At 44.9% G+C, this 26,013-nt stretch overlaps 1 protein-coding gene across 1 annotated transcript in view; it reads right to left on the reverse strand.

Annotated features, from left to right (window-relative positions):
- The window catches only part of STK4 (serine/threonine kinase 4), a 163,195-nt gene that overhangs the window by 123,674 nt on the left and 13,508 nt on the right, over positions 1-26,013 (reverse strand). The window contains exons 2-3 of the mRNA XM_073608038.1: positions 6,300-6,380; positions 3,180-3,308 (exon numbers count right to left, since the gene is read on the reverse strand). Of these exons, the coding sequence (XP_073464139.1) occupies positions 3,180-3,308; positions 6,300-6,380 (210 nt within the window). The remainder of the gene's footprint in view (positions 1-3,179; positions 3,309-6,299; positions 6,381-26,013) is intronic.

Raw genomic sequence — 26,013 nt, forward strand, 5'->3', positions numbered from 1 at the left:
GTAAGGAAAAAACAAAATCAATCCAACAGAGCTTTCTTGGTCTAAGAAAAATAAAAAAAATGAAAAAAAATAAAAAATAAAAACAATTATGCTCTGGATACATAACTTGATTACTGTAGTATATTGCTTAAGTCTGAACTTTTTAACTGAAAGAGTGATAACTTTTGAGGATGGTCAAAAATGTATAAAATCTAACACGTGACAGTCTTTGTGCCTATACTATGCAAACACCATTTATATGAGGTTATGCTTACAGTCATCTATCATGCTGAACCTCTACATCTTGGCATTCTCTTTTTTTTATTATTCTCTTATTATTATTCTATTATTATTCTCTTCTGTACTGAGACCACATGAATGAGTCCCTTTCTACAAAACTTGACCAAAGACTTATCTCCTTTTACACTGAATACCATGTAAATTGTGCCAACCATTGCAAGAGCCTATACATTATCTCACAAACGTGAGTACACCCCTCACATTTTTGTAAACATTTTATTCTATCTTTTCATGTGACAACACTGAAGAAATGACACTTTGCTACAATGTAAAGTAGTGAGTGTACAGCTTGTATAACAGTGTAAATTTGCTGTCCCCTCAAAATAGCTCAACACACAGCCATTAATGTCTAAACCGCTGGTAACAAAAGTGAGTACACCCCTAAGTGAAAATGTCCAAATTGGGCCCAAAGTGTCAATATTTTGTGTGCCCACCATTATTTTCCAGCACTGCCTTAACCCTCTTGGACATGGAGTTCACCAGAGCTTTACAGGTTGCCACTGGAGTCCTCTTCCCCTCCTCCATGACGACATCACAGAGCTGGTGGATGTTAGAGACCTTGCACTCCTCCACCTTCCATTTGAGGATGCCCCACAGATGCTCAATTAGGTTTAGGTCTGGAGACATGCCCTATGCAGTCCATCACCTTTACCCTCAGCTTCTTTAGTAATGCAGTGGTCATCTTGGAGGTGTGTTTGGGCTTGTTACAATGTTGGAATACTGCCCTGCGGCCCAGTCTCCGAAGGGAAGGGATCATGCTCTGCTTCAGTATGTCACAGTACATGTTGGCATTCATGGTTCCCTCAATGAACTGTAGCTCCCCAGTGCCGGCAGCACTCATGCAGCCCCAGACCATCACACTCCTACCACCATGCTTGATTGTAGGCAAGACACACTTGTCTTTGTACTCCTCATCTGGTTGCCGCCACACACGCTTGACACCACCTGAACCAAATAAGTTTATCTTGGTCTCATCAGACGACAGGACATGGTTTCAGTAATCCATGTCCTTAGTCTGCTTGTCTTCAGCAAACTGTTTGCGGGCTTTCTTGTGCATTATCTTTAGAAGAGGCCTCCTTCTGGGATGACAGATAATGCTGGCAGCACTCATACGTCTATTTCCTGAAGACAACCTCTGGATATGATGCTGAGCACGTGCACTCAATTTCTTTGGTCGACCATGGTGAGGCCTGTTCTGAGTGGAACCTGTCCTGTTAAACTGCTGTATGGTCTTGGCCATACAGAAGTTTCTGGGTCTGGGCAATCTTGTTATAGCCTAGGCCAGGGATATGCAATTAGCGGACCTCCAGCTGTTGCAAAACTACAAGTTCCATCACGCCTCTGCCTCTGGGTGTCATGCTTGTGGCTGTCAGAGTCTTGCTATGCCTTATGGGACTTGTAGTTCTGCAATAGCTGGAGGTCCGCTAATTGCATATCCCTGGCCTAGGCCCTCTTTATGTAGAGCAACAATTCATTTTTCTCAGATCCTCAGAGAGTTCTTTGCCATGAGGTGCCATGTTGAACTTCCAGTGACTAGTATGAGAGAGTGAGAGCAATAACCAAATTTAAACACACCTGCTCCCCATTCACACCTGAGACCTAACACCAATGAGTCACATGACACCAGGGAGGGAAAATGGCTAATTGGGCCCAATTTGGACATTTTCACTTAGGGGTGTACTCACATTTGTTGCCAGCAGTTTAGACATTAATGGCTGTGTGTTGAGTTATTTTGAGGGGGCAGCAAATTTACACTGTTATACAAGCTGTACACTCACTACTTTACATTGTAGCAAAGTTGTCACATGAAAAGATATAATATATTTACAAAAATGTGAGGGGTTTACTCACTTTTGTGAGATACTATATATTTGGTTCCATAAAAGGGGCTGCTGTGCAGTCTTTATGGGTGCAATATTTGTTCATTACTACCTTTACCAACTCTATTTTGGCGAATTATCTGCAGTTCTTATACCAGACTAGATGGACTTGCATTGAGTAACCTTAAAGCTTTAGAACACTTTACTAGACACCGTCTCTTCCCTTGAGCTTAAGAACATCTTCTTCACGATAAAATGGTGCATTTTTTAAATTATACTTTTACTATACATTTTGTAATGTCAAGAATGTATACATACAGACTTGTGGAGTTAGGTCCATGTGGTAAAGCAAGGGGTCTCCAAACTGCGGCCCTTTGGGCAATATTCCTCCCACTAATACCAATGATGGGTTCACTATTCCTCCCACTAATACCAATGATGGGTTCACTATTCCTCCCACTAATACCAATGATGGGTTCACTGTTCCTCCCACTAATACCAATAATGGGGCACTATTCCTCCCACTATTACCAATAATGGGGCACTATTCCTCCCACTATTACCAATAATGGGGCACTATTCGTCCCACTGGTACCAATGATGAGACTCTATTCCTCCCACTAATACCAATGATGGGGCATTATTCCTCCCACTAATACCAATAAAGGGGCACTATTCCTCCCACTAATACCAATAAAGGGGCACTATCCCTCCCACTAATACCAATAATGGGGCATTATTCCTCCCACTAATACCAATGTTGGGGCGCTACTCCTCCTCCTGCTGACCACCAACCCCGCTGCCATGTTTATTCTCACTGATGCTCGGCACGGGACATTTTCTACCCCCACTGGGCACATTCCAGCCTCCTAAAGTCTGAAGGACAGTAAACTTGCCCTTTCTTTGAAAAGTGTGGAGACTCCAGTGGTAAAGTAAAGGTCTCTGTTAATCACAGCACAATTAAAAAAATAATCCGCTGTTCTGATGTATTTCAATACCATTCTAAAACTGAATGACAATTTCTCAAGAATTCTTTCCATATTTAAAGATACATTAAATGCACACATAAAACTACCTTACCTGTCACATTGCTGCATAATGGAGATTTCCTTAATGATTTCTTGAAGGTCTGACTCTACTGGAATCTGCTTAATGGCCACAATCTGGCTTGTTTCTTTATGGCTGGCTTTAAAAACACTGCCATAGGACCTGAAGAAGAAATTATTTTATTTTAAGGTTTTTAAGGTTTTATCATGGAAGGGTTTAGGGATAGATAGATAGATAGATAGATAGATAGATAGATAGATAGATAGATAGATAGATAGATAGATAGATAGATAGATTCACAAAAGTAAGTACACCCCTCACATTTTTGTAAATATTTTATTATATCTCTTCATGTGACAACACTGAAGAAATGACACTTTGCTACAATGTATAGTAGTGAGTGTACAGCTTGTATAACAGTGTAAATTTGCTGTCCCCTCAAAATAACTCAACACACAGCCATTAAGGTCTAAACCACTGGCAACAAACGTACACCCCTAAGTGAAAATGTCCAAATTGGGCCCAAAGTGTCAATATTTTGTGTGGCCACCGTTATTTTCTAGCACTGCCTTAACCCTCTTGGGCATGGAGTTCACCAGAGCTTCACAGGTGGTCACTGGAGTCCTCTTCTACTCCTCCATGACGATATCACGGGCTGGTGGATGTTAGAGACCTTGCGCTCCTCCACCTTCCATTTGAGGATGCCCCACAGATGCTCAATAGGGTTTAGGTCTGGAGACATGCTTGGCCAGTCCATCACCTTACCCTCAGCTTCTTTAGCAAGGCAGTGGTCATCTTGGAGCTGTGTTTAGGGATGTTATCATGTTGGAATACTGCCCTGCAGCCCAGTCTCCAAAGGGAGCAGTTCATGCTCTGCTTCAGTATGTCACAGTACATGTTGGCATTCAAGGTACCTTCAATGAACTATAGCTCCCCAGTTCCGGCAGCACTCCTCACCTGGTTGCCGCCACACACGCTTGATACCATCTGAACCAAATAAGTTTATCTTGGTCTCATCAGACCACAGGACATGGTTCCAGCAATCCATGTCCTCAGTCTGCTTGTATTCAGAAAATTGTTTGTGGGCTTTCTTGTGCATCATCTTTAGAAGTGGCTTCCTTCTGGGACGACAGCCATGCAGACCAATTTGATGCAGTGTGCGGCGTATGGTCTGAGCACTGACAGGCTGACCCCTCATCCCTTCAACCTCTGCAGCAATGCTGGCAGCTCTCACACGTCTATTTCCCAAAGACAACCTCTGGATATGATGCTGAGCACGTGCACTCAACTTCTTTGGTCGACCATAGCGAGGCCTGTTCTGAGTGGAACCTGTCCTGTTAAACTGTTGTATGGTCTTGGCCACCGTGCTGCAGCTCACTTTCAGGGTCTTGGTAATCTTCTTATAGCCTAGGACAGTGTTTCTCAACTCCAGTCCTCAAGGCACCCCAACAGGTCATGTTTTCAGGCTTTCCATTATTTTGCACAGGTGATTTGATCAGTTTCACTGCCTTAGTTATAACCACAGCCATTTCATCTTAGGGAAATCCTGAAAACATGACCCGTTGGGGCGCCTTGAGGACTGGAGTTGAGAAACACTGGCCTAGGCCATCTTTATGTAGAGCAACAATTCTTTTTTTCAGATCCTCAGAGAGTTCTTTGCCATGAGGTGCCATGTTGAACTTCCAGTGACCAGTATGAGAGAATGAGAGCGATAACACCAAATTTAACACACCTGCTCCCCATTCACACCTGAGACCTTGTAACACTAACGAGTCACATGACACCGGAGAGGGAAAATGGCTAACTGGGCCCAATTTAGACATTTTCACTTAGGGGTAAACTCACTTTTGTTGCCAGCGGTTTAGACATTAATGGCTGTGTGTTGAGTTATTTTGAGGGGATAGCAAATTTACACTGTTATACAAGCTGTACACTCACTACTTTACATTGTAGCTTTCTTCAATGTTGTCACATGAAAAGATATAATAAAATATTTACAAAAATGTGAGTGGGTGTACTCACTTTTGTGAGATACTGTAGATAGTTAGATCTATTTATTCATCAATAAAGAATAACTGAAAAGCAGGTCATTGTTGTCATTGTTTTAAAACAAAAGAGCTACTGAAATTATTGATACAACCAATTGTGGCTTTAAAGTACTGTGCTTGTCTAGCAATGTAAAAGGAGCGAATATAATATCCAATGTCTCAAACTTTTTTAGTTGGAACCGTCTCCTAAGCTATTTTGTGTTGACAGCAGACCTTAAATAAATTAAAATACTGTGTATGAAGGAGTCCCCCAAAAGGCACAGGGGATTACCATCACTGAGCAGGTAGTAATATACTGCTAAGAACACATCCAAGACTAATGGCACAGTAATCAAGGTAACAAGTCTTCCATTCGTTCTGAAATGTTAAACAACCATAAGTCCCAGCATCACAGTATGAATTATAATATACCATAACAGGTTCCCCATGACAGTTGTGCTGATTGGATATTGCAGTTTGGATATGGACACAGAACCAAAAATTACGGCAGGGAGATCTCAATTCCTAATACACAAAAATGCCGACCACAATCAGTTAATCAGCTCCACCCCAACATTTTTGAGCTGGTACCTCAAATTTAGCCAAACCACCAGCAAAGTCAGCTGTATGTGGTTTGCACTTAAGTTCTTCTGTCATATAGTACTTCCCGATAAATTAAGCTTTTTTTTTTTTTTTTACACAGCTGACTAATGCTAAAGTACAAGCTTGTATCTACAAATATTTAGGATGGCTTGCCAGGCCAGCAGGTTTCTTACATCTCCAAGGGACACTGGTGGTGAGCTCTCCAGTGCTTGAATTGCATCATCACCTAGAACAAAATGGTTTGGTTCACTCTGATCGTTATTTCTTTTTACAAAAGGAATGTGGGAAGTGGGAGTGGGAAGACCCAAAAGGTGGACAGGAACACCCAAAACTCTTTGATAAATGGCCACAGAACTAAAAATTGTGGCAGGCAGGGAGATCTGATTGCTGAAGGCTCCAATTCATAAAAAACATCTTTCAGCCATTGGCCCCTTTTGAAGGACATTTTTGAAAACTGTTACAAGTTTCTTCTCAAGTTGTAGATTTTTATACAACTGAAAAAGGAATAAAATGTGATGCTCACCCTTCTCCAAGTTTCTCCAGCACATCAAAAACTTCTTCAGGCTGCTTATTCAAGTTGTCTTCACTCAACTTTTTTAATTGCCTATGTGAAAAAAGTAAAAAGAAATTCTACAGTTTGCTTCAACAATTCAAGATGCACAAAATGACATGACATTTTCATATCGCCACCATTAAAAAAACACATTTCTAAGAGCCACCCTTAAAGTAAACTATAGGAAAAACTTATTTTTTTTAAATTTTGGATAGAGTGATAGAGGGTTATAACCCTTGTCAGTTTATTTTTTGCCATCTATGTCTCATTGGGGAGATTTCCCTTCACTTCCTGTCCCATAGCCAAAATGAGAGAATATCCCTGCAAATTAAGGGCATTCCTTGGAGATCCCCGAGAAACCAGAACTAGTTTCCCCATAGGAAGATTTCCCCTCTATTACTTTTCTGGGGACAACCCAAAATTTGGGATTTTCTTTTACTTACACTTTCAATGATAACGGGAAACGGGACAAATAGAGGAGGATGAGTCTCCCCAACGGGGGCACAAAGAGCAATAAAAACTAAATAGGTATTGTAATCCCACTCCACTCTATCCAAAACATGAAAAAAAGTTTTGCCTTTAGTTGGGTAATTAAAGCCCCACCAACAATCTGCCTACTATATGGAATAAGCCATATCACTTTGGAGAGCTCAGTAAAGGGTATACCCTAACAAAAAGGGAACAAAAGACAAGGATATTGTCTTTTTCTAAAAATTCCCATAATGCAAACAAACTGAACCTGGTTCTGGTTGAGTAGTAGTAAAGTGGTTTATGCTAAATTTATTATACTTTTCTTTCACAATATTTTTATTGAATACAGTTAAACTCACAAAACAGTGAACAGACGCCAAGGTCAGTGGCAGAAAGTGGATTGAGAATGATAACAGATATCACAGATAAATAGGCCTTTTATATGGTATAGCTAATAACTACAAACATAGGCAAAAGGCAAACAGATGAGGATACCCAGTTACCTTTAAGGTCTATAGGAAAATAACAGCCATGTAATTTGCCTAGAAGTATGCTAATCAAGCAGTATTGCAAGAACCATCATATAACAAATATTATGCAATACCTAAGATTGACCTATATATATAAAGTCCAGGTGTCCTCTCGAGGACCTCCCAAAATGTAACCAGACAGCGACTGACAGACTCCTCACACTGGCGTCTGGCGGTAAATAACCAAAAGTAAAAAAATAAGGAAGAAAGGCTGAAGAAAGAAAAGAACAAGAGGGAGAATAAGGGTAGGAAACCAAAAAAAAGGGATCACGAGGAAGAAAGTAAACCCCATCCTAGGGAATCCAAGGCCAGCATTGGTGGGCTTGTCAGAGTTTCCTATATAGCAAAAAACGGGAGGGCGGGCTCGTCGCTAGGAACTGGTCCAACCAGGGTTGCCAGATCTTACAAAATTTGTCCTTTGCATCCACAAGTATCGCCGTAAGCTTCTCGTTTGTCAACTTACCATGCACCCGTCGCTTCACCTACTCAAATGAGAGGAGGGGCGTTTTCCACACCTTCGCAATGGTTTGTTTAGTAGCCATAAAGATGTGTGTTGCCAGGACTAGTTCTCATTTCGTTAACTCCAAAATAGACTCCCATCGTGCGCAGTAAGGGGGGGCCGAAGTGTTATGCCGTGTACACATAACCGGACTTTACGGCATACTTGGTTCAGCGGACCGGAGTCCATCGGTCAATTCGATCGTGTGTGGGCTCCAGCGGACTTTTTTCCCCCAAAAGTTCGACGGACCTAGAAATGAAACATGTTTCGAATCTTTTCGACGGACTCGAGTCCGGTCGAAAAGTCCGACAGACAAAAACCGACGCTAGGGCAGCTATTGGCTACTGGCTATGAACTTCCTTGTTTTAGTCCGGTCGTACGTCATCACGTACAAATCCGTCGGACTTTGGTTGATCGTGTGTAGGCAAGTCCGTTCATTTGGAAAGTCTGTTGTAAAGTCCGTCGAAAAGTCCGCAGGACAAAGTCTGCCGTAAAGTCCGCTCGTGTGTACGTGGCATTAGAGGCACCCAGAAGCGAAGAGTAAAGTAACGTGACTAGACCCTGAGTAGTCGGATGAGTATGGCACCTGGTTTCGAATGCAGTTGACGTTCGGGAGTTATCATAATTTCTAACCAGGGAGTCCAGGAAATGGTGAATTTGGATATAAATAACAATCGTATAATGATCCCGCGCTACAGCAGAAATGTGCAAAAACTTATCAATAAGTAAAATATGTAAACACTGTGTAAATATAGTTCAATAATCAAGAATAATAAAAGTGCAAAAGTGATGTCCATAAATTGGTAAATCAATCCCGGGGCATAAGATTCAGTATGATAATAATCTCTTAATTACATATTCTTATAAAAAATGTCCAAAAAAAAAGGGAATTGTGTAAAAATAAGTTCGAGCAAATAGCTCAGTAGACAGGGGAGAAGTTTAGATCCCAAAAATTAGCTCACAGAACCCTCACCTTCATATCTTGATATACCAGCATATAATAATGAATGGGGGTCGATTCCGTTACTCCAACTTCTACCACCAGGGGGTCCTCCGTTTCATTACATGTAAGACCTAGATAACTTGAAGTGTCAGCATAAAACCATATACAGGAATCTCTTCCGCTGTATTAATATCCACCACCAGGGGGTCCTACGTTCCACCGAGTATGTAACCTGAATAGGTACTCCACATCCACGTCCTCATGTAATCTCGTATCCTCCGCCGGGGGGGGGGGGGGGGAGAGATGGGTAAGGATGTGAGAGAAAAAGCTCCAATGGTGTAGTATATTAAAGATATATAGATTTTATTCAGAAGATAAAGGGTTATAAAGCAATTAGACTCGGCGTTGATCCTCAGCTTCCGCTAATCTATAAGAACCCTGCTTTGGAAGTGTCAGCAGAGGTGTTCCTTTCTATAGAATGGCCGCTGTGAAAATACGAGATTGACTATAAAAAAATGGCTGCGGTTGTTAAATAGAGCGGACCACAACAAAATGGCCGCTACTCTATTTCCGGTTTTACTAGATATAAACACAGATGCCACAGCCAATCCGGATCCCCTGATGAAGTCACGTGATGCTGTAACGTGTAGGGAGTGGCCGGAGGTTGAAGTATACCGGAAGTGATGTGAGAACGGCGTCCAGACGCCTTATCGGCTGTTTTATGCTTGTTTTTTGAATTTTTATTGTAAGAGTCCAGCTTTATCCTGTGAATAAAATCTATATACCTTTAATATACTACACCATTAGAGCTTTTTCTCTCCCATCCTTACCCATCTCTCCCCCCCGGTGATAGAAGTTGGAGTAACGGAATCGACCCCCATTCATTATTATATGCTGGTATATCAAGATATGAAGGTGAGGGTTCTGTGAGCTCATTTTTGGGATCTAAACTTCTCCCCTGTCTACTGAGTTATTTACTTGAACTTATTTTTACACGATTCCCTTTTTTTTTTGGACATTTATTATAAGAATATGTAATTAAGAGATTATTATCATACTGAATCTTATGCCCCGGGATTGATTTACCAATTTATGGACTTATCACTTTTGCACTTTTATTATTCTTGATTATTGAACTATATTTACACAGTGTTTACATATTTTACTTATTGATAAGTTTTTGCACATTTCTGCTGTAGCGCGGGATCATTATACGATTGTTATTTATTGTGAGTGGATTGTGATACACTGGAAGATTCTGCTGCACACAGCTTTCTTCATTTTATCTGATTGCACTTTATTGCGCGGCACGCACTTTGGTTATTTAATTGTTAATTTATTAACTTTTATATTAAGCTTTATAGTTTTATAAGAGATCACTTGGAACACATCTTAGTAGCGCGAAGGCGTCCTATATTTACATGAATTTGGATATAGCCGTCTCTCTCTCGGTCAGGGGCCTCATAAGTCTCCTGAAGTTGCTGAAAGGTGTACACACCTCTAGACGTGAGGAAAGAGCGGACTGTTGTCAAGCCTTTGGAGCACCACCATTAAAAAAAATATATATATTTTTCTTCTATTAACATGGAGGTCTAAAAGTATCTAAAGGCCAAAAAGAAAAAAATAATATATTAAAGTTTAGCAGTCCTTGCACGATGTGGCTTTTCTCCTTTACTTTCACCTAGTAACCCTGCAAAGAACACACTTCCTTTGTGGCTACATTTACTCTACATGTTATCTATGGGGGCAGCCAAGGTTGTCACCCAGGCTAGACTTCATACATATCTTCCTTTCTTCATCTCCATTACATGATATTCGATGAAGTTAGTATTTGTGAACTGGGATTAGTCATTCAAAAAACAAATATAACATTGTTTTTGCTCTCTTTTCAGCTCACATGAAGTGGCAAGGGCACTGCATTTCTGGCAAGATCAACAGTTTTTTTCTGTAATTGTTGAAAATGTTCTTAGCCTGAAAAGAGAAAACTAAAGCAACACCCCCATTTTAAGACTGGTAATCTGCAATATACAAAATTACTGTTTTGGGATTTAGATACACTTTAGTGAATCGCTTAAAATATTTTAAAGGAAATCACCAAGGAGTTTTTGTAGCCATGACAAATGAAAACTCTTTTAGGGAAGCAAAAAAAAAAAAAAAAGTCTGAAATAGTAATTTGTGCGCCAGAAGCTTATTATACAATACATCTCAATTAGATCTCTGTTTGTAATTTGTTTTTGTGCATTCAGTACTTTTTGGTGCTTTCTTCATTTGCTACTCCAATATTATTCTCAAAGCTTTGGTCATTTTCGGGGAAAGGGGATTTTTATGGTTTTCTTATGTTCTACAAAACCATGTATGATGATGATGACGATGATGATGATGATGATGATGATGATAAAGCACACTCCTAAAGCCCTAGTCCAAGAGTCTCCAAAATGTCTGAACAAAGGGCTAGTTTACTGTCCTGGAGGCTTTAGAGGGGCCAGACTGGCCAGTGGGATTAAAAAATGTCCTGGTGTCAGTGAGAGTAAAGAGTGCCCCATCATTGGTTTTAGTGGGTGGCGGGGGGGAATAGTTCCCCATTGTTGGTTTTCAAAGTAGGAATGGTGGCCCATCATTGGTGGCTGTGGGAGGAATGTTGGAGCACCATTCCTGCAACTGACATCAAAGATGGGGCACAATTTTTCCCACAGCCACCAATGAAGGGGCACCATTCCTCCCACAGCCACCAATGAAGGGGCGCCATTCCTCCCACAGACACCAATGATGGGGCACCAATGATGGGGCACCAATCCTCCCACAGACACCAATGATGGGGCACCAATGATGGGGCACCATTCCTCCCACAGCCACCAATGAAGGAGCACCATTCCTCCCACAGCCACCAATGAAGGGGCACAATTCCATCATTGGTGTCTGTGGGAGGAACGGTGCCCCATCATTGGTGTCTGTGGGAGGAACGGTGCCCCATCATTGGTGTCTGTGGGAGGAACGGTGCCCCATCATTGGTGTCTGTGGGAGGAACGGTGCCCCATCATTGGTGTCTGTGGGAGGAACGGTGCCCCATCATTGGTGTCTGTGGGAGGAATGGTGCTCCCTCATTGGTGTCAGTGGGAGGAATGGCACCCAATCATCGATGTCAGTGGGAGGAATGGCGCCCAATCATTGGGGTCTGTGGGAGAAATGGTTCCCCATCATTGGTGTCATTTGCTACTCCGATATTATTCTCAAAGCTTTGGCCATTTTCGGGGAAAGGGGATTTTTATGGTTTTCTTATGTTCTACAATACCATGTATGATGATGATGATGATGATAAAGCACACTCCTAAAGCCCTAGTCCAAGGGTCTCCAAAATTTCTGAAAAAAGGGCCAGTTTACTGTCCTGGAGGCTTTAGAGGGGCCAGACTGGCCAGTGGGATTAAAAATGTCCTGGTGTCAGTGAGAGTAGAGAGTGCTCCATCATTGATTTTAGTGGGGCGGGAGTTCCCCCTTGTTGGTATTCAAAGCAGGAATGTTGCCCTGTCATTGGTGGCTATGGGAGGAATGTTGCCCCATCGCTGGTGGCTGTGGGAGGAATGGTGCCCCTTCACTGGTGGCTGTGGGAGGAATGGTGCCCCTTCACTGGTGGCTGTGGGAGGAATGGTGCCTCATCATTGGTGTCTGTGGAAGGAATGGTACCCAATCACTAGTGTCCGTGGAAGGAATGGTGCTCCCTCAATGGTGTCAATGGGAGAAATGGCGCCCCTTCATTGGTGTCAGTGGGAGGAATGGTGCTCCATCATGGGTGTCAGTGGGAGAAATGGCGCTCCATCATGGGTGTCAGTGGGAGAAATGGCACCCCTTCATTGGTGTCTGTGGGAGGAATGGTGCCCCTTCATTGGTGGCTGTGGGAGGAATGGTGCCCCTTCATTGGTGGCTGTGGGAGGAATGGTGCCCCTTCATTGGTGGCTGTGGGAGGAATGGTGCCCCTTCATTGGTGGCTGTGGGAGGAATGGTGCCCCTTCATTGGTGGCTGTGGGTGGAATGGTGCCTCTTCATTGGTGGCTGTGGGTGGAATGGTGCCCCTTCATTGGTGGCTGTAGGAGGAATGGTGCCCCTTCATTGGTGGCTGTGGGAAGAATGGTGCCCCTTCATTGGTGGCTGAGGGAGGAATGGTGCCTCATCATTGGTGTCTGTGGAAGGAATGGTGCTCCCTCAATGGTGTCAATGGGATAAATGGCACCTCATCATTGGTGTCAGTGGGAGGAATGGTGCCATAAGGGCCAAATAAAGACAAGCAAAGGGCCACATCCAGCCCTCGGGCCGCATTTTGGAGATCTCTGCCCTAGTCCATTGTTTGCAAAAAAGTAATACATTCAGTAATATTGATCCAATGATCAATGTGCATTTGCTACCTATGAATTTAAGTCAGCAGAGCATTTCATCCACGACGAGGGCATCGCAAGTGCAATGCACAAGCTCTATCAATGTCTCCCCCCTAGCCTGAGGTCAATTGGGACATACAGACTCACTGCTATTGGACTGAAGGAAGTTGGGGCTGAACAACAGAACAATGCGCTCTGCATAATCCCTTTGCCACGATGGCAGATGGGACACAAGATAAACCCCACAATTTAGATATGAGTTGGTAATTTGGGTTTTAGGGATGCTATATGCAACCATGCTTCATTTACACCCTCAATATGGGTGTAATATTATTCATGATCGAACAGGTGAACCTACCCTTTGAAGTTTATTATAACGGTAAGAAAAAAGCATAGTGCAGCAACATGCTCACCTGAGCACATACTGTACATCTAAATTATTCTGTTTTTGTTATGCCTATCCTTACGGCAATATTAATATAGTAGTACAACTTATAAAAAATGTCACTTCATATTAACGGTGGAACTAACGTTAAAAACAAAGACTAGGCATCACCAAATGCAAATCCGCATCAAATACTTGAGAAACTAATGCCACAACCCACCCACCAAGTGAACCCTGCGGGGGGGGGGGGGGGGGGCACAGTGTGCAGATTTCTGAATTATGAAGTGGTTCTACTGAGCAGTACCACCCTAGGGCATCAAAGGGTTCTTCAAAGCTGGGTACCTAAGGTCTATTATTGTACTGAAATGGGCTGGGGGCAGCCGTCGGAAGAGAACTTTTGGCATTCGATAATGGATTACTGTGGGTGCCCAGATTTTGGGAATGCAGCTACAGGTCATCAAGAGAGAGAAAATTGGCACTAGCTTGCAAGTCAAGTAGCTAGTGGAGATCACTGTAGTAACAGTGGCTACTACTACTGGATGTTTTACAGCTTTCACTGAGATCCAACAGGTATGGCAAAAAATCGCCAAACCTAAACTTCAAATTTAAGTCCTGCAGATGTCTCTTTTTTTTTCTTTTTAGAATGGACATGTGTGTGTATATATTTATTTGTGATACACTGGCTGGCAGGGATGTGGTGTATATACAGGGACTAGACAAAAATATGGAAACACTACATGATTTGTAGGTGTGATTGTGACAACATGAATCACGTTGAAAGTGGAAGTGATGTAACATTCTTTTGCTTCTGCTGTGTGATGAGACATCTAGCCAACAGGTGGGAATCCTCACTTTTTCCATTCACTGCATGCACTGCTCGTATTATGGAGTCATGTCAGAGCTTACCGAGTATCAAAGAGGGCAAATTGTTGGTGCCCGCTTAGCTGGTGTCTCTGTGACTGAAGTTGCCAAATTTATTTGCAGTGTCGTGAGGTATAGTATCAAAGGTTATGACGGCATATACAGTTTACAGGAAAACATCGTCTGATCAGCATAACCGTGGTCCACATGGTCAACTAACCGAAAGAGACAAAAGGATATTGTGCAGAATTGTGACCCAGGTTTTTTTCACCAAGAGTCCATGGTATCAGATTCCATTGTCCACCTTCCAAGACTTATATTTGTCAATTCCCAGGAGAATTCAGGACATCTTGGATTCCAAAAGCTTGTCCAAAACCATATTAGGTAACGATTTTGTTCTCTTACCATACCTGTCTCCATAATTTTGTCCAACCCCTGTATGTCACCTAGGTTTTTTAACTACACTTGGCGAGGGGCTTCAATATTTGTGTCTGTTATGGAGAAAAACATACTTTTTTGTTTTCGAATAACCTTAAAGTGATTCTAAAAGGTATATTTTCTTTAGGAGCACCGATCCTCTTCTTTTTGGGTTCCCCTTTATTTTTTGTTTGTTGGTATAGTATAATACTGATTACACCCTCCCGATAATTATTCATTGAGCTCTACATACATACATATATATATACGCTGCTGCCTATGGAGGGATTGGACGAAAACGGACAGCATGACCGTTTTCGTCAGATCTCACCCGATCCGATAGCAACGGACCTGGACGTAGAGCCATCCGTCTGCTTTTAGCAGATCGGACGGGGTCGGATGTCAGCGGACATGTCTCCGCTGACATCCGACGCTCCATAGACTAACATGGAGCGCCCGTTCAGGTCCGCCGTCAAAACTGACAGGCGGACCTGAACGGTCCGATCGTGTGAAAGGGTCCTTACTCCATATTTGTTGCATATACTGTATAAATGTCACTGCCAGAAAAGGGGTTAACACTATTGGGCGATCAAGGGGTTAAAGCGGGATTCCGGCCAGCTACATTTTTTTTTTTTTTTAAAGTCAGCAGCTACAAACACTGTAGCTGCTGACTTTAAATAAGTAGACTTACCTGTCCTGGGTGCCCGCGATGTCGGCCACCCAAGGCCGACCTGTCCCTCGGCTCTCGGGTCCCGGCACCACCATCCTAACTAAGGGAAACAGGCAGTGGAGCCTTGCAGCTTCACTGGCAGTTTCCTACTGCGCACGCGCGAGCAGCACGGCGTTTTGTGAATGGGACGCTATGTGTTGTGGGACACACACCGTTCCCATAACACACCGCGCCTCATTCCCCAGAAGACAACGCGGGGAGCAGAAGACTGAAGATCACCGCGGCGTAGGAAGAGGCAGATTAGGAAGACTGCCTAGCAACAGCCATTTCACGTAAGTAAAAACATTTTTTTTTTCCTCCATTTTTTTAGGTATTTTTTTGCGCAATTTTTTTTTTTCAGGGTGGACCTGCACTTTAACTGTGTTTCCTATGAGTGTTTCTAACTGTGAGGGGGATGGGTTTACTGAGACATGACAGAGATGACTATTCCCAACCACTGGGAACAGTGGATCCCTGTCACGTCACCTGTCAAAACGAGGTAATGCCTTGTTTACATCTCCCCGTTCTGCCTGTGTACAAGACAATCGCAGGACACCGGAGGACATTGAGTCTTCCCGACCCGCGGGGAGGCTCCCGGCAGTGCGCACCTGCCTGCAACTGAGCCTGCGCAAGCTGCCGTACACCTACGACGATTCGCGCAGGAGAGCCATGGTGTCGTTTTGACGGCGGCCGGTCCTAAAGCGGTTAATAAAATACTTTTGGAGTAAAGAATCTATCTAAAGATAGTTTTCTATTTAAGATACATCAATAACTGTGTTTATTAGGCATGAAATGGAGCTTTGTTATGTAGCATGAGGCTGTATATTCTGCAATATTTAAATTTTTGGTAAACTCAATGAATCCAAGCTCTGCAAGCTGAGATAACATGCACTGCATTGATGCATTCACACAATGTCACAGTAACCATGAGATAAAACAAAGTTCAGAAATATGCCTGTATGCCATTATTTTGCAAATCTATGTACACTACAAACTGTATGATTGAATCGGTTCTGATATCGCTGTTTTACTAACCTGACAGCTTATTATTCTAAATAGGAAACCTTCATTTTGTTTGCAAATATTAAAGATTCTAACTACCAGCAAGAATATCCTTACATTTAAAGAGCACCTGCCATTTCAGATCCACCATGGCAACGCCTGTTAGTGGGCATCCACTCACCTGCTGCCACCAAGTCCCTCACATTGTTGTGTCACTGCCGAATCACCAGCCGCCCCATTAAAGTGAATGACCATACACACACACAGGCTGACACGTGATAATTGTTGTTTGATTTTATCAAGTATGGTAAAAGACCAAAGTAATTTAAAGTGGCAGTTGGTGTGTGCATGGCCCTAGGGGGCCTGAGCTCAGGAGTAATAGGTGCGTAGCAATATAGCGGACTGCCCATGAGTACTCAGCATAAGGTCATCAGGTACTTCTAGTCTTAAGAAAAAATCACCATATGGATTATGAGTCGGGTAGCAATAAACATCTTCCCAGCTGGCATCATAGATAGTGAGGCAGTCTCAATGTGATAATGGAGGTTCCTTTAAAAATTTCAGAGGAAATCCCTTTTGCTCATTGCAGTTGTTGAGGGGGCCCTAGTGGTCTAAGGCAATGTTTCTCAACGCCAGTCCTCAAGTACCCCCAACAGGTCGTGTTTTCAGGATTTCCCTCCAATGAAACGGCTGTGGTAATTACTAAGGCAGTAAAACACAATCACCTGTGCAAAATAATGGAAAGCCTGAAACCATGACCTGTTGGGGGTACACAAGAACCGGAGTTGAGAAACATTGGTCTAAGGCAGTGGTCTCCAAACTGTGGCCCGTGGGCCGGATGCAGCCCTTTGCTTGCCTTTATCCAGCCCTTGGGCACTATTGATCTTTTATTAAAAGAATCAAGCAACCAATTTTATACAAAAGTAAAAAACAAAACCATAGTACAAAACTTCAACAGAAATCCAAGGAATACACATTCATGTTCAGAATATATACAATATATACATAATCCACTACCAAAATTATTTACATAAAGCAGCAGAGAGGGCCTAAGAGGCACAACCCATCACCTATGTACGCAGCCATTTATCAAAAATTAATCCAAAAAAATAATAATCTAGGGTGATAAGAGACAGACAGCCACACCCGGGAAAGAGACTCCTGGCAGTCAGGGAGGCTTGAAACCCCTCCACGCCTTCAACCAAGCCCCCTGACTCCGCTTGTCTCTCTCAAGTACCCGAATCTTCTCCACCTCATGCAGAATGTCATACGCCACCACCTGAACAGGAAGGATTTTACGCCGAATGCAGACCTGACACCGTGCGTTCCAAGTGAAATAACGGACTACTAGGCTAACTAGAAAAAGTGTATCTAAACAAAAAACCCCACCAGTATTGAATGCTCCGTACACCCACTCAGCATAACCCAGCCTGGAGAGGAAAGGGACACCGAGGGCCCGCCCCACCTGTTTGTACACCTCTATGTTAAAAGAGCAATGAAGCAGAAAATGGTCCATAGTCTCCTCCTCACCTGCACACTCCTCCCGAGGACAGCTACGATCCACCCCACTGCGGAATTTCAAATTGCCCCTAACATAGAGTCTCCCATGGAAGCACAACCAGGCCAGATCCCTGAATTTAGGGGGTACTCTGTCCAAATTAATAAGTCTCAACCCTGCCCTCAAAACTGGGCCTGGGCAATCCCTTAAGGCCAGTGGGTCATGAAAGACTTCGCTCAAGACTCGACTCATAAGGACTTTCCTCGGAACCGATCTGAGATCTTCAGCCGACAATCGCCACTGCCGTAGTAACTTCAGGCACGGAGCGACATAGGCTGGTAGCTGACCACGATGACCCTTGAGATTCTTCACTTGGCCACCTTCTTCCCAAAGTCGTAGAAAAGGCCTAAACCAAGATCTAAATATGCCTGCCCATCCAGGAGGTTCCACTGCAAGCATATTACCAATATTAAACTTGAGAAAAAGCAGTGAAAAGAAAAGAACTGGGTTGACCATACCTAAGCCACCCTCCCTCCTGGATAGATAGGTGACATTCCTCTTGATGGGGTTCAGTCTGTTCCCCCACAACATCTGGAAGAACACACTACTGACCCTAGCATAGAGAGACACTGGCAAGATGCAGACAAAGCTGACATACAAGAAGATCGGAATCAGGTAAGTCTTAATCAGATCAACCCTTTCCCTCATAGATAACTTCCATCTCTTCCAGCTGACCACCTTAGTATTGGCAATTTCCAGTCTGCCTTCCCAGTTTTTGAGGCCATAATCGCCAGGTCCAAATTCAATGCCTAAAATCTTAATTCTTTCCTGGGGCACTGGAAAGGTGTCCGGGAGATCAAACCCCTCACCTTCCTTTCCCATCCAGAAAACTTCACTCTTTTCCTGATTGATCTTGGAGCCTGATGCTTCAGAATACCGTGATGTCAGAGAGACCACCTCCTCTGCTTCATCCGCCCCAGTGACAATCACCGACACATCGTCCGCATAGGCAACAACCCTCAAAGGCGGCTCACCCGGAAGCCCCACTGGCACCCCACACAACATGCCGCTCTCTAGCCTCCTGATGAAGGGGTCGATTGCAAACACATAGAGCAGGGGACTCAGGGGACAACCCTGGCGCACCCCGGAGCCAACCTCAAAGGACTGCCCAACCCAACCATTAACAAGAGGAAAGCTCTCTGCCCCCTCATACAAGACTTTTAACCAATCGACAAAACCACCCGGCAGACCGTACTTACTAAGGAGCAACCACAGGTACTCATGGTTAACACGATCAAAAGCCTTTGCCTGATCCAATGTCAGCAAATACTTTCCCCAGCCTGCAGCCCTGCACCGCTCCAAGGCCTCCCGGACAGCTAAAACTGCTGTGAAGGTGCACCTACCCTGGACCGAACAGTGCTGATGGCGAGAAAGCAAAGACTCTGCTACTGACGATAGGCGCCAGAAAATGATCTTTGCCAGTATCTTTCTATCGACATTAAGAAGGCTGATGGGGCGCCAATTCTCAATCATCGAAGGATCTTTACCCTTTGAAAGAAGAATCACAGCTGAGTGCCTCATGGAAGAGGGAAGTACCCCCTCAGCAAGGCAACTGTTAAAAACCTCTACCAAATGTGGGGCCAGAATAGACTTAAAAGCTTTGTAAAACTCAGCCGTCAAGCCATCCGGTCCAGGTGACTTTTTGATGGCAAGCTGTTCAATTGCCCTTATCACCTCTTCAACTGTGATCTCCTCTGTCAAATTCATCAATGGGACATCTTCATCATTTAGACCTGGAGTAGAGTCCAAAAAGCTTTCCATCTTGTCACGGTCAAGCTCTTTCCTCCCAAGAAGGTCAGCATAAAAGGACCTCACGACCTCCAGAATCCCTGACCTGGACTTTGTCAAGGAACCTGTACTGTCCTTAAGGCCAACGACCGTTTTAACAGCTACACCTTGTTTGCAGTTCTGGTAAGGGTCAGGCGAGTGGTACTTCCCATAGTCCCTCTCCAGAACCAAAGAGGCATGCCGGTCATATTGACACTTCCTGAGAAGGAGTTTCACTTCGGAGATTGCCCCAGGATCTCCTCCTCTCGAGACAAGAATATCCAGCTTCCTCCGTAAACGTTGGTAGGTCATGTATTTATTAAACTGCTTTCTATTGGCTAGGCCCCTGAAGAATCCTGCAATCCTCTTTTTGGTCAGCTCCCACCACTCAGCCTTGCTGCTACAAAAGTCCAGGATGGTCACCTGTGCCTGAAAGAATTCCTCAAAGGATTGTCTAACATGTTCTTCCTTGAGTAGAGTCGAATTCAATCTCCAGATGCCCTTGCCCCTCTGAGGGGCGTCTGAAGCATTCAGGACCACAGATAGCATACAGTGATCAGAGAACTCTACTGCCTGCACCACTGGGGGTGAGAAAGCAGAGGTCTCCTTCAAAAAAAACCTATCTATTCTACTCTGACTATTACCTCGATGAAAGGTGAACCCAGTGTCATCCGGGAGGTGCTTAATGTGCACATCCACAAGACCAGCATCCCTAACCATACTATTTAAAAAAACGCTATCATATCCCAGCCTGTCCTTGAAGTCCTTCCTGTCCTTGGGCCTAGTTACTGTATTAAAGTCACCTCCAAAGACCACTTGCCGGGATGTAAAAAGAAATGGCTTGATCCTTGTAAAAAGGCATTTCCTGTCCCACTTTGTGTGCGGTCCATAAACATTAATTAGGCGCAGGTCCTGCCCTCCCACAAGGACGTCTAAGACCATACATCTCCCAATCTCCACCTCAATAACCCGCCGGACAGTTACCATGCCGGTTTTAAACAACACCGCCACACCGCCGTAAGGCTCGGCCGCAAGAGACCAGTAAGATGGACCATACCTCCACTCTCTCTTGGCCATATGAATATCTGCCAAGGAGGTGAGCCTAGTCTCTTGCAAAAATAAAATTTCAGCATCTAATTGGCTGAACAAAAAGAAGGCCATAGAACGAGCTCTTACTGACTTAATGCTAGCGACATTTATTGTCACCACTTTTAACGGAGGGGGAACCGCCATTTGGGTTATTGGGTGGATTGCTTCTTAGCTCCCCTCTGCTGCTCATCACCAGAAGCCTCTCTCTTTCTTGAGGCCGCCTCAAACTCCATTTCGGAATCAGAACTTCGCTCCGAAGAAGCTCCAGATGAAGAGATATCCCAATTAGAGGACCTATACCGGTTGGAGACAGGCACTGGAGCCTGTTCTGTCCTCACCACCTGCTTCTTCCGCTTCCCAACCTTCCTTCTCTCCTCCAGGTACTGCAGGTCAGCTTCAGAGATGCCCTCATCTCTTACTTTTTTCTGTGAAGTCTTTACAGAAGACTTCTTTACAGAGGAAGAAGCAACCTTTTTAGTACCCACTACCACTGCTGGTGGGGGGGGTGCTCCCTTTGAATCAGACTTAGGAGGGGTAGACTCCTGGGGGGGAACTGACTCGGGGGGCACAGACTTGGAAGGTTCTGACACATGAGGAGAGGGTACAGTAGGCTGGGGGGAGACAGATACAGATACAGAAGGAATACTTACAGACACATGAGGGGTGGCCACAGGAACTGGAGAGGGATCCTGAGCAGGACCAGGGGAGTCGGTCACCGCAGAGGAAGATGGTACACCAGGGGCCTCACCCTCCATCCTGTCCAACCTTGACATGTCATCAATTACCTCCTTCTCCATATTGTGCCAGGCTTCAGGACATCTGCTGTAGGGGTGGCCAAGGCGCAGGCACAGGTTGCACCTGATCATTTCGGTGCAGTCCTTAGCCATATGACCCTGACCCCGACACACTGAACATATCAAGGCTGAACAGGAGGAACTCAAATGCCCCTTTTCTCCACAGCGGTGACACAGCTTCGGCTGACCAGGGTAAAAAACAGTCATCCTATCCCTCCCTATAAAAGCTGAGGAGGGCAGGTGACGGACAACATTCCCATCCCTGGCCAACCTGACTGTAACTGACCAACCCCCAGTCCAGATGTTACGCTCATCAAGGATTTTATTGGGCTTGGTCAAAACCTCCCCATAGTTCCTTAACCAAACCTCTAGATCCCGGGCAGGGACACTCTCATTAGTGAGGATAATTGTGATTTTTTTTACTGTAGACCTCTGAGAAACTGCAACTGGGGCCAGACCTTCCCATTCAGGTCTTGACCTGCACCGAGCCTCATATCTCTCCCAGAACAGGTCAAGACCCTCTGGCCTGGTGAAGCTAACTGTATAATCCCGGCTCCCAGCTACATGTATAAAGGCATACAGATCATTTGCCCCAAAACCCATCTCCAAAATCAAATCCACCACTGCACGCCGTGCTGGAGGGATCGCACCACCTTCCCATTTCAGAATAACAACATTACGTCTGGGACCCCCAGCAGAAGCCAGAGACCCAAGACCAGATCCTGGGGTGCTCAAAGTGGTAGCCTGTAGGGGAAAACCCCGCTTGGGAGCAGAGCTACCAGGAGCAGAGCGTACCACCTGAGCAAAGGTAGGTTTATCAGGGCCAAGGCCCCACACTGAAGTCACATTAGTCTGTACATCATTATCAACTCTCTGAACTGAACGAATCCATAGCAGGACGATTGTCCATCACACTGATACTGGGGTGATTGTTATCAGTCACACAAACATTCACATTCCCATCAGGAATAATCACAGTTTCTGCTGCAATACCAGCTGTCTCCTGAAGCTGTGCTGTAGAGTCCTCAGCAGCTGTGGGGCAAACAGCTTTGGACTCAGCTAAAGGGGGGTTAATGGGCTCTGCTGACACCTGTGGTTCTTCTACAGAAATGACATTTTTTAAAAGTAACTCTTGCTGCATTGCAGCATCAGCAGGCACAACATTGCTGCACACAGGATCAGCAGCCTGATTGTCATTAGGCACATTGTCGGTGTTGAAAGGCACAAAAACAGTCTTATCCACAACATGGGACTTGGCAGTCTTTACCTTATCAGGTACATCATCCGTAATGTCCTCCTCATTAAACATTAACTGATTCCTCCGCATAGGAGACTCCATTACCTGGATGGCCCTGAGCATGCCTCCTGAGTCCTGGGAAGGCATGGGGCTGCTTACCTCTCCCTGAGGGGGCAGGGGGTCAGAACTGGGGGTCTCCTCCTCCACCTCCATCTTTGTCATCCTTCCAAACCTCCTGTCATTTCCAAACTTCTCCTTAAATGGCCCATCTCTGCCTTCCATCATGGCCACAATGGTCTCCTGATGGTCCACACGGACTTTGGCCAACTGGATCTCCGGATCCATGCTTCTGGCTGTGTAAGCCCTCACGCTGCCTTCGCAGACGCTTCAGCTCCGCTCGTAGCTTGTAAAGCTTATCCCTCTCCCTATTTAGGACCTTAATCCCGGCCACCACTCGCTCCCGAATGGCTTCGGAACCTTCATCCCCACCAGGGGTAGAGAGATCAGCTTGTACAGGGGCAGGCATGTCACCCGACGGCCCAGGAGATGGCTGTGAGCTTCCAGCAGGAGAGGCCCTGCTGGCCTCCATGGCTTCCCCAGAAAGGGGCCAGGAGAGCTGGGATAGATTTCCTCACCAGTCCCCTCTCACACGGATCTGCAGCAGCTCCAGAGAGACAGCCTCCTCCTGACACACCTGTGCTCCAATGATGGGTGGGGCACTATTCCTCCCACTGACACCAATGATGGGCACTATTGATCTTTTATTAAAAGAATCAAGCAACCAATTTTATACAAAAGTAAAAAACAAAACCATAGTACAAAACTTCAACAGAAATCCAAGGAATACACATCCATGTTCAGAATATATACAATATATACATAATCCACTACCAAAATGATTTACATAAAGCAGCAGAGAGGGCCTAAGAGGCACAACCCATCACCTATGTACGCAGCCATTTATCAAAAATTAATCCAAAAAAAAAAAATAATCTAGGGTGATAAGAGACAGACAGCCACACCCGGGAAAGAGACTCCTGGCAGTCAGGGAGGCCTGAAACCCCTCCACGCCTTCAACCAAGCCCCCTGACTCCGCTTGTCTCTCTCGAGCACCCGAATCTTCTCCACCTCATGCAGAATGTCATACACCACCACCTGAACAGGAAGGATTTTACGCCGAATGCAGACCTGACACCGTGCGTTCCAAGTGAAATAACGGACTACTAGGCTAACTAGAAAAAGTGTATCTAAACAAAAAACCCCACCAGTATTGAATGCTCCATACACCCACTCAGCATAACCCAGCCTGGAGAGGAAAGGGACACCGAGGGCCCATCCCACCTGTTTGTACACCTCTATGTTAAAAGGGCAATGAAGCAGAAAATGGTCCATAGTCTCCTCCTCACCTGCACACTCCTCCCGAGGACAGCTACGATCCACCCCACTGCGGAATTTCAAATTGCCCCTAACATAGAGTCTCCCATGGAAGCACAACCAGGCCAGATCCCTGAATTTAGGGGGTACTCTGTCCAAATTAATAAGTCTTAACCCTGCCCTCAAAACTGGGCCTGGGCAATCCCTTAAGGCCAGTGGGTCATGAAAGACTTCGCTCAAGACTCGGCTCATAAGGACTTTCCTCGGAACCGATCTGAGATCTTCAGCCGACAATCGCCACTGCCGTAGTAACTTCAGGCACGGAGCGACATAGGCTGGTAGCTGACCACGATGACCCCTGAGATTCTTCACTTGGCCACCTTCTTCCCAAAGTCGTAGAAAAGGCCTAAACCAAGATCTAAATATGCCTGCCCATCCAGGAGGTTCCACTGCAAGCATATTACCAATATTAAACTTGAGAAAAAGCAGTGAAAAGAAAAGAACTGGGTTGACCATACCTAAGCCACCCTCCCTCCTGGATAGATAGGTGACATTCCTCTTGATGGGGTTCAGTCTGTTCCCCCACAACATCTGGAAGAACACACTACTGACCCTAGCATAGAGAGACACTGGCAAGATGCAGACAAAGCTGACATACAAGAAGATCGGAATCAGGTAAGTCTTAATCAGATCAACCCTTTCCCTCATAGATAACTTCCATCTCTTCCAGCTGACCACCTTAGTATTGGCAATTTCCAGTCTGCCTTCCCAGTTTTTTAGGCCATAATCGCCAGGTCCAAATTCAATGCCTAAAATCTTAATTCTTTCCTGGGGCACTGGAAAGGTGTCCGGGAGATCAAACCCCTCACCTTCCTTTCCCATCCAGAAAACTTCACTCTTTTCCTGATTGATCTTGGAGCCTGATGCTTCAGAATACTGTGATGTCAGAGAGACCACCTCCTCTGCTTCATCCGCCCCAGTGACAATCACCGACACATCGTCCGCATAGGCAACAACCCTCAAAGGCGGCTCACCCGGAAGCCCCACTGGCACCCCACACAACATGCCGCTCTCTAGCCTCCTGATGAAGGGGTCGATTGCAAACACATAGAGCAGGGGACTCAGGGGACAACCCTGGCGCACCCCGGAGCCAACCTCAAAGGACTGCCCAACCCAACCATTAACAAGAGGAAAGCTCTCTGCCCCCTCATACAAGACTTTTAACCAATCGACAAAACCACCCGGCAGACCGTACTTACTAAGGAGCAACCACAGGTACTCATGGTTAACACGATCAAAAGCCTTTGCCTGATCCAATGTCAGCAAATACTTTCCCCAGCCTGCAGCCCTGCACCGCTCCAAGGCCTCCCGGACAGCTAAAACTGCTGTGAAGGTGCACCTACCCTGGACCGAACAGTGCTGATGGCGAGAAAGCAAAGACTCTGCTACTGACGATAGGCGCCAGAAAATGATCTTTGCCAGTATCTTTCTATCGACATTAAGAAGGCTGATGGGGCGCCAATTCTCAATCATCGAAGGATCTTTACCCTTTGAAAGAAGAATCACAGCTGAGTGCCTCATGGAAGAGGGAAGTACCCCCTCAGCAAGGCAACTGTTAAAAACCTCTACCAAATGTGGGGCCAGAATAGACTTAAAAGCTTTGTAAAACTCAGCCGTCAAGCCA

Source organism: Aquarana catesbeiana, linkage group LG12 (genome assembly GCF_042186555.1).
Source record: "Aquarana catesbeiana isolate 2022-GZ linkage group LG12, ASM4218655v1, whole genome shotgun sequence".
Classification (NCBI taxonomy): domain Eukaryota; kingdom Metazoa; phylum Chordata; class Amphibia; order Anura; family Ranidae; genus Aquarana; species Aquarana catesbeiana.